Below are 18,822 nucleotides of genomic sequence, written 5' to 3' on the forward strand. Positions count from 1 at the left end.
CACGAAGTAAGCAATAAAGGAAAAGAACATTCTTAGAATTTAAACAAAAAGAATTAAATCTTAAAGACTAAAGCAACCGATATTTCTCATCTTTTATGAATAAAATCATTCTTTCTTTGGGGAAATTTGTTAAAAATATGGATAAAAATGTTTGAAAGTGCGCTAGGTCAAGGTCACCAGTATACGGTATTTATAGCTATCCAACGCTGAAACTGATATGTCAGAATTTGGAGATTTTTCGCTAACTTTGCCTTATCAGATAGATTATATGCAGGAAGATATTGAAAATTTTGACCCATCCCTTTTTGACGAGCCTTTTGAAGTGGAAGAATCACAAACTGAGTTACCATTTAGTTTGAATGAACCAACACCAGTCACGTTCCCATTTGATAACAAGGATGACCACAAACCAAAACGCTTCAAATCACTTAAAGAGGAAGATCTCTTAAACATATCTGAACAGCGGTACTCAAAGTCTACGAAGAAAAATACTAAATGGGGCTATAACAATACTGCAGGTAGATTTATTCTTTCATTTAATAATCATAATAAATTAACAACAACAACAACAACAACAACAATAATAATAATAATAATAATAATAATAATTAGTAGTATATTGGACTGTTCATCAATGTAAGCTTAAAGTAACGTTGCTTGATACTTAATTTGCTCTTATTTATTATTTTCTTAAATTATGTTATGAAAAGGCATTATTTTGTTAATTTTTATGCAAAAAGAAACAACAAAAAATAATTAAAAATCATTCATGCCATTTTTTTTTATAAAAATGAGACTTAACTTTCTCTGCAGTGAATAAGGTGTACTTTATCTTTAAAGTAATACTTGTGACAGCCTAAAAATGTAACCAATCTTTTATATAATAGTAACTAATAATAAAAAAATGAAGAGAAGATATGCATGAATGATTCTTCCCAAAGATCTAAATATTTTAAATGTTAAAAAATTAGATACTACCAAGCTGAAAAACATGAATTTCAGAATGGTGCAAAGAGAAGAATATTGAGATTGATCTGAAGTCAGCTGAGTCTTCACATTTGGCCCAAATATTAGCCATATTTTATGCCGAAGCAGCCCCCAAGGTCACCGAAACAAGAAAGAGGATGCTCCCTGAAGCCCAAGCTGAAGAATACCATAAAAACACATTAAAAAATGTCCGTGCTGCTATTAATCGCTACATGCAGGTTGAATGTGGTCGTCAAATCAATATTGTTACAGACCCTGAGTTTAGAAAAGCAAATGACATGTTAAATGGAAAATTAAAGTTTAACACAAAGAATGGTTTATCAAGATCAACTCAAGACAAACCCATTATTCCTCCATCAGACATGTATGCAATCAATAAGTACCTGATGCAAGATAACCCTATCACACTCAGATACAGGATTTGGTTATATCTGTCCATCCACTATGTTACTCGTGGATTAGAATTTCACAGTCAATTAACACCCAACAGTCTTGAAATCAGGTGTGATGAAACAGGGGCTGAATATGTCATTCTGACCCATCAAACTATACAAAAAAATCATCAGGGAGACTTAAATGCTAAGGAGGAAAATTCTGACAAGAGAATGTATGCAACTGGTGGTCAAAACTGCCCAGTCAGGTCAGTAAAATACTACCTCACACGCATTAATCCAAAAGCTGAATCATTATTTTGTCACACTGATAAAAGTGCTTTTGAAATTCCCAAATTGTGTCAAATATGGTACACAACAAGATGTGTTGGAAAGAGACAATTTAGCTGTTTTATGCCTGACATATGCAAAAATGCCCATATATCTGCAAGATATACTGCTCACTCTCTTCGTGCCACAGCTCTGAATGCAATGACAGATGCCAACCTTCCAGCTAGGCACATTATGTCTTTGTCTGACCACTCCAATGAACTATCATTGAAACCATACACAAGGCCCAGCACTCAACATAAACAACAGATGAGCAACATTCTTTCCAATGTATGTTCAAATGTAGCATTGTCTGCTCAAGACTCTTCAGCAATGCTATCTCATGCAAATGTAAATGTTCAAATGACCCCTACAAACTCAAGCGGTACTAAGCAAGCAAATGTTAAAATGACCACTACAAAATCTAGCAGTACAAATCAAGTAAATGTTAGCACTGAATCTGCTCAAAATCACCTACAAGCACTGTCACATAGTACAATGAACTCTATGACAGGTTTCATTACACAATCAACCTGTCATTTCAATAACTGCACATTCCAGTTTAGTTCCAACTAAAACGAGTAAGTGCAAACAAGTTAAGGAAATACATGATTTTCAAGTTAAGTGCCCCATCTCAACTATCAAGGCTAGAATAATAATTTACAAAACATCATGTACAACTCCTGGTTTTTATTATATGGCAATTTTCAATGAATAATTATAGACAAATTAAGAAAATGCATAACAAATAGTTAGATACAAGTACAAATATCAAAGTAGTAAATACATGAATGTGTCATACAATTTTTCATTTTTATAGTGATATTGCTGTATTGTAATTATTGTTACACTATACTTAGAAAAGTGTGTAAACAATAAACACAAAATTCAACAAATTAAATTATCTTGCTGTTTTGAACCCCTGAGTTAAAAAGTCATAGCTTCTTCCACAAGGAGCATTCTATATCAGCATTTGCCTCAGTCTGCATCTGTCCTTTTGTGTGTCTATTTTCAACAATGATGTCAGACATTTGATGAGAGGGATCAGGTTATAAACCATTGTCACTAATCAAATCATAATAATAACTTAAGGGATAAAATAAATACTCAGTTATATTAGATATGTGTGTGTGTGTATGTCTGAACTAACAAAACTGATCACAGACTTTATATAACCTAACATCATACACATAAATGTATTATTCTATCTTGTTTATAAACACGAAAATAGGTTTTGAATAGCGAAATTAGATCACTCATGTGCCAGAACAGTGATGAATCTGCCAAATCACATTCAGTCAGTCTACGAATGCATACATTCTTACAGCCATGACATCGTGACTTTAAATATTGAGCTCTCACTTTGAATAAACGTGTCCATTAAGGCAAAATATAAAAATCATGGCAGCATTGTTATAATTCCTTACATGGGCTATCATTGGTTGAAAGACTGGTATTATGATGACCTTGTTACGATCAAGCAGGACAAGCCTAACTGCTATAAATAGCTACGTAACAGAAAAACCCCAAACATGTATTACTACGCTCAATTAAGATTTATATTTTTTAATGATGCAAACAAAATAACATAAAAAATAATTAAAATTTCAATTATAAGAGTTTAACGTTGTTTTTTCTGAGTTCATCGTGGTATAAACTGTCAGTTGCCGACTCACACAGCTTACATAACGCCCTTCGGGCGTTATTTGCCGTGTGAGTCGGCAACTGACAGTTTATACCACGATGAACTCAGAAAAAACAACGTTAAACTCTTAATTAAACGTAATCATGTTCATCATGTATTGGACGTCATCCTGTTCATCACGTATTAGACTTCATCTTGTTCATCAGTTATTAGACTTCATCTTGTTCATCACGTATTAAAAAACGTCATATTCATCACGTATTAAACGTCATCTTGTTCATCATGTATTAGACTTCATATTCTTCATCGCGTATTAAACGTCACCTTATTCATCAGGTATAGACTTCATCTTAGATGTATTAGACTTCATCTTGTTCATCACGTATTAAACGTCACTTTATTCATCATGTATTAAACGTAATCTTGTTCATCATGTATTAAACGTCATCTTGCTCATCATGTTTTAGACGTCATCTTGTTCATCAGTTATTAGACTTCGTCTTGTTCATCACGTAATAAACGTCATCTTGTTCATCGCGTATTAAACGTCACCTTATTCATCAGGTATAGACTTCATCTTAGACGTATTAAACTTCATCTTGTTCATCACGTATTAAACGTCACCTTATTCATGATGTATTAAACTGCATCTTGTTCATATTATTAGACGTCACCTCATTCGTCACGTATTAAACGTCCTCTTGTTCATCATGTATTAGACGTCACCTTATTCATCATGTGTTAGACTTTATCTTGTTCATCACGTATTAAAGTCCTCTTGTTAATCACGTATTAAACGTCACCTTATTCATCGTGTATTAGACTTCATTTTATTCATCACTTATTAAACGTCACCTTATTGATCATGTATTAGACTTCATCTTGTTCATCACGTATTAGATGTCATCTTGTTAATCACTTATTAGATAGACTTCATCTTGTCCATCAGCTATTAAAAGTCACCTTATTCATCACATATTAAACGTCAACCTTTTTATCAAGTATTAAACGTCTCCTTATTCATCATGTATTAGACGTCATCTTGTTCATCACGTATTAAACGTCACCTTAATCATCACGTATTAGACTTCATCTTGTTCATCGCGTATTAGAAGTCATCATATTCATCATGTATTAGACGTCATCTTGCTTATCATGTTTTATACGTCACCTTGTTCATCAGTTATTAGACTTCATCTTTTTCATTACGTACTAGACTTCATCTTGTTCATCACGTATTAAACGTCACCTTATTCATCAGGTATAGACTTCATCTTAGACGTATTAGACTTCATCTTGTTCATCACGTATTAAATGTCATCTTATTCATCATGTATTAAACGTCATCTTGCTCGTCATGTTTTAGACGTCATCTTGTTCATCAGTTATTAGACTTCGTCTTGTTCATCACGTAATAAACGTCATCTTGTTCATCGCGTATTAAACGTCACCTTATTCATCAGGTATTAGACGTACTCTTGTTCATCATATATTAGACTTCATATTGTTCATCGTGTATTAAACGTCATCGCGTTCATCACATATTAGATGTCATTTTGCTCATCACGTATTAAACGTCACCTTATTCATCATGTATTAAACGTCATATTGTTCATCATGAATTATGCTTCATCTTCGTCACGTATAGAAATAATTCGTTTTGACGACGGCTCTTAATGCTTGCACAATTGTAATTTTATGTTCATGTCCTTTTTCAGGAAAATATATTTGCCATGCTACAGTAATCTCTTCTCCACCGATGTTTTTGTGTCTTGAACACTGTTGCGAAATCACACCCACACACCCACACACACGCGCGCGGGCGCGCGCACGCACGCACGCACGCACGCACACACACACACACACACACACACACACACACATATATATATATATATATATATATATATATATATATATATATATATATATATATATATATATATATATATATATATATATATATATATATATATATATATATATATATATATATATATATATATATATATATATATATATATATCTGTGTGTGTGTGTGTGTGTTATGAATTTGCTGCGTTTCCTTCAATTTGATTCGATCTAAACGGTCACGTGATAGTCATTAGTGACCTGGAATTTGTACACATTGATAAATTCTGCGGACTACTTTTGGTTCCTTGTTTCCAGGTCATTTTATGTGAAGTTATATTTGTATCAACGCATTACACCATAATAATAACAACAAGTCGCCACCCACCCACCCCTGTGCCTTCCGATTGAAATTTACAAACCCCAGATTAAAATCCCTCAGTAGAAGTTAGAACAATGTAATTGCACAGACCGCCCTGCACTCGAATACTCTCTCTTTTTGCCGAAGGCGGAATATGGAAGGCTTTACAAGCCAGTCTTCAGAATTTATTGCATTTCGCTTCGATAACGTACTCCATCAGCTGTTAAAGGTCAGGGGATATCACTAAAAAGGACAGGAGTTTGCTTTTGAAAGATCGAAATGCGCAGAAAGCATGAACAACGAATGCTTGCTATAACAATACGTGCCATGCGTAAGCGTATTGTTGAAAACGGGAATAACCTTATTTTAATTTTAACATTTTTAAATTTAACACCAATAATCATAACGAGCTCCTTAGATAACTGAAATGACCCGCTCTGACACTCTACCATATATTACTACATAAAAATCGCCCTTTTGGCTAACGAAGATGGGGGCTATGTATTCTGTCGCATTGAAGTGACTAATGAAAGAAAACTTCAAGCTACCTAAAATGACCCTCTTTGTTATTGAAATCTGCTGATATAATGACAGTATATATATATGTGTGTGTGTGTACACCCTATCTAGAAATCTATGCTCCTCTTCCGACACTCCCATTTTCATTTTTCATACCGTTAAAATGAAGTCATACGGACAACGTTCTTTTGCGTACCAGGTCCCATCTAGGTGGAACGAACTGTTCATAGACCTTAGACATATGGACGCTGTGATGGCATTCAAGAGTGCTTTAAAAACTCACCTATTTTTGGCTAAAAAAAATAGGCTTAAAGTCTTACCAATGTTTACTTAATTGAGAACATCAGCATATTTATGTTTTGTGATTTGATGGTGTCAGTTTTTGTAATCTTGTCGTTGTTTACTTTTTATATCATAATGTAAATCACTTACGGCTTCTAAAGATTAGGCGCTGTACTAAGTCCACAGTGTAATTAATAATACCGAATTTATTTCATCGTTTGGCACCAAAAAAAAAAACGTGATATTTTAGCGGTTGGCTTCTCTACTCGTTATAATATATCGCTTTTGATACCACACGATGAAAAATATATCCAGTATCGAGGTATGAAAATAAAATTATCTTTTTTTTATATACCATACTTGTTCCAGAATCAAGTTGACAAGATTAATCTCACTCCTCGAAATAACACGCTCACAACTACCCATTTTCGTAAATTCACCTCCATTTCATGGGCTGATCATGTAAATAAACAGATGTGTCTTAAGAAGGCAGTCAGATTGGGTTGACATAATCTGTCGCAGAAAAACTGAACATTTTTCATTTTGTAAACTATCTGATCTTATCTAAAAACAAAGTCTGATTCATCAATACATATATACATACATACATACCGATACTAATAAGTACAATTTTGTTTTAATCTTCAGATTTAAAAAAGCATAATCTATGATATTAGAAGATATGCATATTGCGGCCAGATACTTTTTTCTTTTATGGTGTTCTCTATACGAACAATGCTATCTCAATACACAATTATGTTTCAAACATTTCAATTTATTTGTCTCAAAGGGTTTGCGGCGATCTTCTTTGCTTTTATGACTAAATATACTTTTCATTCAAAATTTTTATTCTCACTGTCGAATTGCACATAATTCGAAGCCTGTCGGATTTTATCATTTTAATATATTTTCCTTAACGAACATGTAATGTATATTCCATTTTAAGAAGGCGTAATGCTTGAATATCTGTCTTTAACGTCTGAAGCAAAACAAATGGTTGTCTACATCGATAATAAACCGAGACAATGGCTTTTAGTTAGGACGAGATAGCGCTAAATGGAGGGTCGGCAGACAAGTTGATCAATTTTACCGGAGAGGGAAGGATGCCCCATTTTTCTTCTAAGACCTGTTTCAGAGTGATTAATTGTCTATTGTTTTCAGCTTCTCTAGATAAAATTAGCAGTAACATAAGTGCTTTGAATGTACCTCGTTCAATTAATTGGTCGATGACTGTGGCGAAGTATTTGGTTGGGGTGGGGTACTACCAATATTTTATTTAAACTGTTATAGATGTCCAACCCATACTCTGTTTTGTTGGAAGCTAAATTTAATGAAAGATAGATGTATAGCTCTGAGCCCCCAGTCAGCAATGCCGACAATTAGATGGTGAAATATACAAAAAGGTTGAATTTCAATGAATAACAGTTTAATAACAATTCAAAAATCAAATGACTCAAATTTCCAATTACACTCCTTCCTCTCGACCCTTTAATAAGCCTATTGCATCACTTGATTAGCAGTGTGAGATAGATTTCCACCTGTCCTTGTATTTCTACTCATCTGTTGTATACGTTCTCTCTCTTACTTCTCCCAATCCCTTCTCCTCTTTCTCCCCAACCTTTCTCCAAGTTCCTTCTCCTCTCCTCCTAAACTTTATCTAGACTCCTTCTCCTCCTCCTGTACTTTCTCTCCCACGATTACACTACTATCGACTTCGACAGTCTCGGCTACAGTCTCGAATCCGTCTCCAACTCTTGAAGACTTGGGACCCAATGGAACCGGAAGTTCTCTGTCTCCTAAAAAGCTTCCTGTGAAAACACAAGGATGGTACATTTTCCTTACCCCTTTCATCTTACACAACACACAGCATATCATTAAATAACGGCTATTAAATTTCTTCAGTCAAGCATTCGTTCACATCCAGATACCCATACGTTCTTGTATAGTAAAACAAACGTCATAATACAGCACGGTATCAATTAACTCCTATACATACATCAATAAATTCCGTCACATCTGTACATATTCCTAATCCCTTTATACGAAGCAATATCACAATAATCAGACGCATTTCTTTACCAAACAACTCATACAAAGTACGAGAATATTTAAATATCCATACTCTGATATATGCAAACGTCCATAGTAACTAATCTTACATACTTCAAACATATTTCCGAATTCACAATTCAGGCATGTGCAAATTCTAACATAACGCATTAATAAATGCACTGGTTTACTACGAAGTAACCTAATAGCGAATTACAAAATGATTTCTGACCACAAGCGAACAATCAACATTATTCCACCTCGCAACTAACAATTCTCTACGTAAGGCTCAAGCCTATTTCTCAAATACGAACGTAAATGAAATGCTACAAAGGTAATTTTACATACTGAACGATTCTAGTAATTAAGTGTACATACTACAAATAATTATCATTATGATGCCGTAATATTCTGCACAAATCGAGCAAATAACTTACTGACCTTTTCGAAGCTTTGTCTTTCCTTAGAATCTACCAATAAGTTCTAAATTACTCTTTATGATTTCGGAAGGTATCATTCGGGTCTGAGTTGTAATTACGCCCTCTATCTCAATTTTAGATTGGATATCGCTGTAGGCTGATCCAATCAAACCTAGCGGACAATGTCCCTCTCGCTGTCTGTCAACGTAGGGAACAGATAACAACACGCCCCGTTCACCCCTTGCAGTAACCTTTAAATTATAGGTGTGATAATGGCAAGCCTTTGTTAAGTGACGCGACTGATCGCCTTTTCCGATTCAAGTTTCCGGTCTCTGGCTGGTCATGGTAACCTTGCAACACTAACCCCGCGGCAATGTTAAGAGATAAAACATAAGGCCGCGGTAATATTACCAAGACATGCAGATTATATCTTAAACATGATTCTATATCTGGGGCTTAGCAAAAATGACAATTACATACGTGTAAATTATTAAATTAATTAATTAACAAGCACTTTGGGTGTACATCATTAAATAATTAGACAATAATATAAGTACGTTGAGTATACATCATTAAATTAATTAATCGATTTCATAAGCAGTTTGGTTGTACATCATTAAATTAAATATTCGATACCATATTCATTTTGGTCGCACATGATTAAATTAATTAATCGATACCATAAACAAAATGGTTGCACGTCGTTAAATTAATTAATCGATAATATAAGTACTTTAGGTGTGCAGAACTAACTTAAATAGTCGAAACCATAGTATCTTTGTGTGTACATAATTAAATTAAATAGTCGATACTATAAGTATATATGTGTGTACATCATTAAATTAAATAGTCGATGCCATAAGTATCTATGTGTGTACATCATTAAATTAAATAGTCGATGCCATAAGTATCTATGTGTGTACATCATTAAATTAAATAGTCAATACCATAAGTATCTTTGTGTGTACATAATTAAATTAAATAGTCAATACCATAAGTATCTTTGTGTGTACATCATTAAATTAAATAGTCGATACTATAAGTATGTTTGTGTGTTCATCACTAAATTAAATAGTCGATGCCATAAGTATCTTTGTGTGTACATCATTAAATTAATTAATCGATCCCATAAGTATCTTTGTGTGTACATCATTAAATTAATTAATTAGTCGATGCCATTAGTATCTTTGTGTGAACATCACTCATTTTATTAATTGATACCATAAGTATCTTTGTGTGTACGTCATTAAATTAATTAATTAGTCGATGCCATAAGTATCTTTGTGTGTACATCATTAAATTAATTAGTCGATATTATAAGTATCTTTGTGTGTACATCATTAAATTAATTAGTCGAAACAATAAGTATATTTTGTATGTACATCAATAAATGTATTAATTGATACCATAGGCAAGTTTGGGTGTACATCATTATATAATTTAAAGGATAGCATAAGTACATGTGATGTACATCATCAGCTTAATTAGTCGATTAATTGCTTTCAAACTTGATGTAGATCTGTTGATACTTAGATGTGTAGACAGTGAGATTAATACTTACTTTATAAAGAATGGTTAGTAATTTACATGTTAAAACTTATCCATAATTTGTTTACTATGGAGATGACAATGAAGTTTGATGTTTTGTCTTACTTTTTTCTCGTTTTATTAAGAATATTTGGAATATTCATAATTCTTTCGGTCATTAAATAGACACATAAAAGGATGCCGCTGTCAAGTGTGTAGTGGCAACGGTTGTCTGCGACATTCTTCGTTAGGGAGGCCATGAAAAAAATTGACCGGACCCAAGATCAAAATACCCGACCGGACCCAAGATCAAAGTCATAACCGGACCCATGATCAAAATACCTGACCGGACATTTTACTTTTCTACATAGATAAAGAGACGAATAAATTGACACTTATAGGAAAATTATAATCATTTGAGATAGCTATGGAACAAGTGAAATATTTTTGATTCATATACAATAGTAATGTTAAATGCCTCGTTTCCGCAAAACAATCGCACGGCAGTGGTATTAGATTGCCTCAACATTGCGAGTTTGACTGATTCGGATAGTTTAGCACGTACGATGCGGGTTTTCATCAAGCCCAGGTTATATAACAGAACCTCCACAAACACATATTATTCTAAAGACATATAATAAATTCGACTATCTTCTTTTTCATGTTCCCCAAGATTATCTGTCAATCAAGAAACTGATCTATCTATATTTGACTCACCGTTCCCTCTAAAAAGTCAGGCTAGGCAATTATTTCCCTTGAAATTTTGTTATAGTTTTCTCCCTTTATGTCGTGATGTTTCCGGCTTGAAGTTATCTTATTATTCTCTCATGCAACATTGCTTTTAATAAATGTTTCGGAAAATATACCAGTCTAAACTTATTACCATCACCGATGACATCATAGTGGCTTAAATGACCGTAGTTCTATCTATATATGTATTTATGCTAACTACTCGTCTACATTAAAGAGTTCTGACGTAACCGTGTCAAAGTACAAAACAAAAACAAAGCAAACGAACCCCATTCCCCACAAAAACACAAACAGACAGATAAAAGAAAAAACAACGAAACAAACAGAAGAGATGAGAAATATTTCTGCATGTATTTTGACATACTCTGCCATAAAATGTAAAATATTTAGTTTCCGATGTATGTGACGAAGTAAAATCAAATATCTCACGTTTCTAATAATTTTGACACGTCGTTCATATTTATATTTGCATCATAGGATGGACTACTTAAGTGTCTCAGCATAATCCAGGACACACCATCTATACTCGCTTGCAAGTCTAATCCAACTGTAAATAACATAGACCCTGTTATACCGTCACATCATGCGCCACCAGATCAAAGTCTATCTTGTTTGTTCTTCTGACTACTCCCAGCAAACTGCATAGACCCATATCTGCCAGCGCATTATATGACGGCAGAACTAAGTCTGGGCAGTTAGCTGTTAGATTCGGTTTATAAGCGAGTACATATTGTATGTCCAAAAATTGTCGTGATAGCTGGTAACATCATTCATACGAGTCGACAAGTCAGTTGATTTAATATGGCTTTACAAAAACACAGACTCTTCATCTTCATTACGTGGTAGGGTACAGTTTCATAAAATGGCCCCAGGCTAATTTATTAACTTAAGGCTATGGTGTGACTTTTTCAGCTATTTTGTTTACTATTTCAAGATATGGATATATTTGTGAACTGGGTGTTTTGGGCTTGTGTTGTTCTTGGAATTGATGTCAGGCATGTACACCTTCCATAGTTACTCTGCGGTATGTTGATAGTGAAATACCAATAGTCGGCTAGGAAGAAGAGCTATCCTCCCATAGCAGTAAACACATGGGTTTGCGGGAAGTAGAATATCTCAAAAGCGGCTTGGATGACAACTATTTTCAATTGCATCAGCCTGTTTAGTACACAGTTTTGCAGAATTGTCATCTAGGAAAAGGGCTTGTGTTTGCACTGTGAGCATCAAATTTGTGTCAAAAATTACCTTCGTACATGAAAATTGCATGTATAAATTTGGGATTGGGGTGCATAAACTTCTTCTGCTATGAACTGCCATTGACTTCTTTGGTCAAGTGGATAATATTCTTATGCTTTGTTTTAATATAGGTATCCAAAATATGGACCTTTTTGACCTCACTTGTGTATTTGATTTTTTATGATTTTTTTATACTAGGTCGCTGATTGTGGCATTAAATTTGTACATAAAAACTGTCCCCTTCCCCCTTAGACCTGACGTTTGGGGAAAGAGAACTGTTATTTACCAATTTTTTTTTTTACAGAACGTGAACATATTTTAGATGCCAACTCTTTGAATACATATTGCTGGGTGGGGGAGGTTGGAAAAACTTTAAATGTTCCTATGCCATACAGAATCGTACGGAAGCCCATTAGCGCCATGTGAAAACAATAAAGAATCGCCGTTTAGTGTGTGAATATTTTATCTGATTGATGCACTCAGTCACTTGTGTCTTAAACTAAATAAACAAACATCTTCTTGACTAATAATTTATGTAGCTTGCTACGAATTTATACACTTCATGACCAGCTCGAATACCTTCTCTAATGAAGCGGTGGATCAGTGGATCAGTGAGTAGCGTGATGGACTCCTAAATGGTTGCGGATTCGAATCCTACCATCGGAACAACGTGGGTCGCTTACTATGGTGTGTTCTTGGGCAAGGCATCTTACTCCAATTGCCTCAGAACTAAATAACTTATTTATGGTGCTGTACCTTAGAGAACAAAAGCAAAACATAATCAAGCGTTTCTCTGATGTTTCTCGTCAATGTAAGAGATGGACTTATTGAGCTTATTGCAATGTTTCTTCTTGCTATTTTGTCAGTTTTCCGGTATGCGTATTACATTAAACCTTTCGTGTTATTATGTTCGTTTACGAAATCATCAAGTGGTACCTTTAAGTTTGATAGATTCTACATCTGTATTTTGGCTCACATCCAATACGTAATTTATGTCTTCTGTATTTATTTTGTGCTATTTTGTTCGTTTTCTGCTATGAGCATTGTATTTAGTTTTGTGTAATTTTGTTTGTTTTCCGGTTTAGGTATTTCGTTAAGTTTTGTGTTATTTTGTCCGTTTTCCGGTATGCGTTTTGGGTTTAGTTTTGTGTTATTTTGTCCGTTTTCTGTATACGCAGACGTATGAGATGTGTATGCCTACTTATAATCCAGGGTAATTTAAATCATTGGACAGTGATCTATACCAACTCTAAAGGTCTTAACAACGATGAAAGTCAGAACCGAAAACGTCAGAAAAACCGTCTATAGTTATAATGACCCCAGTCGACGGGTTTGACTGTCAATGTGGCATTGTTAAGCGGTCCTGTGTTACATGCGTTACTCATCCGTGTCTGAAATGTCTTGGCTAATTTTTTGGGAGAATATGCACTTAGTTTGTTATATCCTCCACATAATCACCAAAAAAACATTCCCAACAAAGATAAAGCAAAGGACAATAACAGCTTTCCCAAACTAGCATAGATAAGCGACCAAACATATTACATTTCATGTAAACAAAAGTGAAGATAAATGGGAATATAAATACTTAATTGTCGACTTATTTACCTTTTCATAATTACATTACGAAATGTGTACCCCTCCCTTGTTATCATTACGTGAATGGACATGCTTTTGACATAAAGTGATTTCATAGTGACGTTTTGCAGTAGTCTAAAAACAAACATTGTCAGTCTTTGTTAATAATACGAATAAGTGTAAAGCCACGGGTACTGTCAATAAACGCGTTTAACTCCAGCTGAAAACTTCATAGACCTAGATCTGAAGTTGCATAACACTCGAGCAGATTTGAGTTTATATAGTTTATCAGGAGTAATCAGCAGAATATAAAACTTAGACCCCTAATCTGTCGGCTTATTATGAGACAACATATCACCGTCTATGTTGTTTGCAGTTGGACTCGACTTAAACGCGAGTATAGGCTGCATCATTGTTTAATGTAAAACGATGCGCTTCCTCTCCACAGCTGAACTGCACTTTCATAGGTATCCCACAATGCAGTTAAAATATTACAATATTTTCGAGTAACTTTGGATCTGTTTACAAAGATATGATAAGGTAGACTCTGAATAACAAGAACATTAGGGGTGTTTTTTCTTTCTTCAAATCAGTGAATGTCGTATACGCACCCTTTTAATGCGTGATTATTGACAGTACTCCTATTAGATATGTATCTGTAATTACGTTTATTACAATACACGAATTTGTAGCACCCGACTTATATCTAATTGATTTAGAAAAAACGAAGATAAAAATAATAGAAAGTAAGTCATCGATCAAGGTACTACAGAAAGATATGCTGTTTCCGCTAATCATCAAATAAAAAAACAAAACGATTTTTCTCAGAGCAAATTTAACATTTATACACCTATTTTTGTCACCACAATAATGGAATGTCCGTGTGCATTTTTTCTATATAATGGAAAGTCCGTGTGTTTCTTAGTATTATTTTTCCGTATAGCGGAAAGTCCATGTGCTTTTCTCAGAATACGCTTGTTTTCATTCGTACATTTCTTATCAGGATTTTATATTGCTAATCGGGATAGTATGCCTTGCTGGGAAAAATGACTGAAGGTATATTTAGTTGTGGTATCAAGTAATTGTGTAAAGGGTACATTTGTCTTTTCATGTTTAAATTCGAATGCGTTCTGTCTAACACAAAATTCTGAAAAAAATATTGATTCAGAACAACCGTGTGACTAGAAATGTCAATAACAGAGGCTAAGGATGAAAACCAGACAGCTACATTCAGCAAAGCCTACACTAAATAAAATTAAGTACAATCTGATATTACATATTAGATTCTAAAAGTGAACACTTCGTTGACGATCTAGTACAAATTAACGGCAGCTTCACGTAGGTTTTGTCTAGTCGATTTTAATAAATCTCGATCCAAAACAACAAAATTTTTAACTACATGTAATCAATTATATCAGAGAAAGATAAAAAGTATGAAAAGACTTCCTCTCTAATTGATTACTCGATGCAAATATATTTACTTTTCGTCGTAATTGCCGTTATCATCTAATTACAGTTCTGAAACTAAATTGATTCTACGAACGATGCCTGATGCATCTGCACCAGAAACGTGACGCTACGTTCAGCAGTGTGTTTAAAATAGATTTATTTACTGGTCTCTTTTTAAACCAACATAACGTCCATCTTTCTTTGCAAAGTACGTTTCAAGGTACCTATTCCAAATAATTGTCTTTATGGAAGAAGAAGATCCTTTCACCTAACACCTAAACAAACATGTTGAGAACCAATGGACAACCGCTTAAACTATCACATGAAATAATGGATTTAATCAATGAGTCTTTCACTGTGTTTTAAGTCTTTAGATACCCTTAACCAAAGCAAAATCTCATGGCAAGTTCCTAGTACGATATATACGTCAATCACCTTAACACCCACATAACGGTTTTTACATTTGGCATTTTGACCCATTGAAACGTACTATCAAACTCCAGCGTGATCAATTTCTTTAGCATTCCTATTTGCATGGATTGAACGACTTACTATAGGACTATAGCAAATTTACATTTCCTTCGACTTTATGTTCGACTATTAATGTGAGACACAGAAAGCAAAACAGCTAATTATACTGGTCTTTCGAATTAAAATTTTCATGTTGCTCTTTGGCGCAAAAGGAGACATTTCCAGAGTCAAATTTCAGAAGACCCAAAGTTGCAAAAGTCATTTAGGTAATCAGATCTGGAAAGCTGTCGAATATGAGAGTCTAAGGTAAAAACAGCACGGACAAAGCGAGGTATTTGGTCCAGGATTTTGCAATTGAACATAGAGTGTGGTATCGGTTCAATTTACTTCAACAAGGTTATGACAATTTAATTCGCATATGGGATGATATGTCCAAATTAAATTTACATAATCAATAAAGGAACATAATTTTTCAATAAAATATGATTAGCTAGTATTCTTTTCTGGATGAAGTAGCACATTTCTCTGACAATAGCCCTCGTTCGCACCAATCTCAAAGCAATTTGTTACAAAAGAAAGGAAAACTTATTTTCCCATATTTTCCGGCCTCAGACAATAGGGCCTGACAGGGAATCAATACAGTGACTGTCTTCATGGGCAATTGGACTGTAAATTGTCGTGTTTTCCTCCTAATTGCACATAGGTACCGCCGTCACGTCCTAGACAGGTACTTTTTATGTCAGATTTCCCCGGTTGATGAGGCAATTCTTATTTCAACCAACCGCATGTTTCCCTTTCTAAAATAAGAAATGCATCTCGATTAAATTGATTTGAATGAGGCAGGGCAATGATTACATTAACGGGACCAGTGAGCGAACAAACAGCAGTCAGAAACAACAGTTAGCAATATAGTAAATCTGACACGTGTGAAGGAAACCTCTGGCAATGCTATAATCGTGTATTACCTTTGACTTCAAACTTCCTTTCAGTTTTCATACAATAAGTCAAGTCTACCTACAACGGAAGAATGATGTCTTTACTTTCTTCTCTTGGTTCTCACTGAATACTTCACCATCTGCCTTGATTTCAGATGCTGATATGTCAAAATAAACAAAAGAAACGGAGTAAATTGGGTGATGCTGTTTGGAAATAAGAAATAAGTAGTGATGGCTGAGAGCTTGATTTAATATAGCATCACACAGTGTTGATAGGATCATATGGACCAAGAAAACAGAAATCGCACCAGTTATCTGAGGCGGATCTTGACAGGCTGTATTGGAACGTTAACAGTAGAGCATTTCCAATTGCAAGTTATGCAGAGTTAACTGTATTTACGAAGCCTAGAAGAATATAACGACAAATATGTTTGTAAAGGAGCAAGCAATTTCAAGGAAACAATTTCCCTTTCAAATACTTCTCGACATTGCGCTTATTTTTGGAATTATTATTCTAGCGTTCGGTCTGTGGTGGGCATTCAGGGAAATTGAAGAATTAAAACGCCTATCCATTAATGGAAACTTGCTTCTAGAGCAGAATTTTAAAAATGTGAAAGGGACCGATCTCGAAAATTCTACAAGTCAGGAATATATACTGAATTTATTAAAGGCAAACAGTCAGTCAACACATCGTGCATCCCGATTTAAACGGAAAATATCACAAGGTGAGACAGGAAGTTGGGGAAAGGAACATATTCGATCTACATACAGGGTAAGTTTCTTAAAGTGTACCGACAGAATGAAGGCACGTACAAATCATTTGCTGTATGCTTCCGTCAATACCTTGCATGTATGTATGCATATGTATGTATGTATGTATGTATGTATGTAGGTATGTAGGTATGTAGGTATGTACGTAAGCTTGTCGGAAGATACGCCAGTGAGTAGCAAAATTTGGTAATCATGCAGGTAAGTGGTTACCCGAGTATGTAGGTTAAAAGGGCACCTTTTCAGCAAATTCTAAGCTTTTTATATTTCAAATATATATCACGCGCTGGATTTATTTGTTCTGCTTATAATCGCATTACGTATAAATCGTTAACTGTATTCCTCTAACCTTGTCAAGTTGATATAAATGACTCTCTGAAGTACACTGCTTATTTTCATCTAAAACAGAATCGTGGATAAAATAATGGAATTGAACCATTAATACTGGGCACGTGTAACTTCTTCCAGGGCGCGAATCGGATAAGCGATTTTCAAAGGTGCACCCTATAATGCAACTAATCGGATAAAACCAGGTCGCTGGTTTAGATTGCTCATGCCCGAATTACAGCAAGACATTTCGAGAAATCCGAATTCCTGTTGTGTCATTGTATCACTACTCAGACACAGTTATTCATGATATTAACGAAAAATAAATGGATGTGATAAAATCTACCAACCTGATTAAAACTGATGATCGTACCGAAGGCACAGTTGCAAACGTAGCTAATGGGCATTGAACGGAGCGAATGGGCATTCAACGTAGCGAATGGGCATTGAACGGAGGTCATGGGCACTGAACGGAGCGAATGGGCATTGAACGGAGCGAATGGGCATTTCACATAGCGACAACGGCGGAGCGAATATTACAGTGAATTTGTGTTCATAATGGAACAAAACCACGTGGTATTGCATTCAACAGTTTTCAAAGAGGTCATACAAACAGTTCATGGTATTGATGAAAGAAATACTGTTTGGTGTCTATAAATAATATCTTTGTTTACAAATTTGGACGGTGAAAAAGCGTGGACAAAGCTAGATGCGTCATCATGCAAAAGGATAAAAGTGCAAATTTATTGATGCTTAACATAAAATGTATCCCATGATGATTAAGAAAAAATGTAAATATTCAAACTACTTTCAAAAATGATAAAATTGAAATAAGATACATCAGTCCTGAATGACTAAAGCAGTACAGTATAAAGAAGACATAAATTACGCATTGGATGTGAGCCAATATACAGATATAGAATCTATCAAACTTAAAGGTACCACTTGAAGATCTCGTAAACATCAAAAG

The 18,822-nt window shown here is 34.6% G+C and overlaps 2 protein-coding genes across 9 annotated transcripts in view; both read left to right on the forward strand.

Moving 5' to 3' along the window:
* The first annotated feature begins 217 nt into the window (after nucleotides 1-217).
* On the forward strand, nucleotides 218-5,078 carry LOC149802003 (uncharacterized). The gene is made up of 3 exons (XM_089956879.1): nucleotides 218-518; nucleotides 1,003-2,129; nucleotides 5,052-5,078. Exons 1-3 carry the CDS (start codon nucleotides 218-220, stop codon nucleotides 5,076-5,078), a joined length of 1,455 nt encoding a protein of 484 aa, XP_089813005.1.
* An 11,912-nt stretch (nucleotides 5,079-16,990) lies between these two features.
* Nucleotides 16,991-18,822, forward strand: part of LOC149802004 (uncharacterized) — an 89,635-nt gene continuing 87,803 nt past the window's right edge. For all 8 annotated transcript variants that reach the window (XM_089956397.1, XM_089956398.1, XM_089956399.1 and 5 more), the window contains exon 1: nucleotides 16,991-17,529. In XM_089956397.1, the coding sequence (XP_089812523.1) occupies nucleotides 17,185-17,529 (345 nt within the window). In that variant the 5' untranslated portion in view covers nucleotides 16,991-17,184. The remainder of the gene's footprint in view (nucleotides 17,530-18,822) is intronic.

The sequence above is a fragment of the Sinohyriopsis cumingii genome, chromosome 4 (genome assembly GCF_028554795.1).
Source record: "Sinohyriopsis cumingii isolate HCF-2022 chromosome 4, ASM2855479v2, whole genome shotgun sequence".
Lineage (NCBI taxonomy): Eukaryota > Metazoa > Mollusca > Bivalvia > Unionida > Unionidae > Sinohyriopsis > Sinohyriopsis cumingii.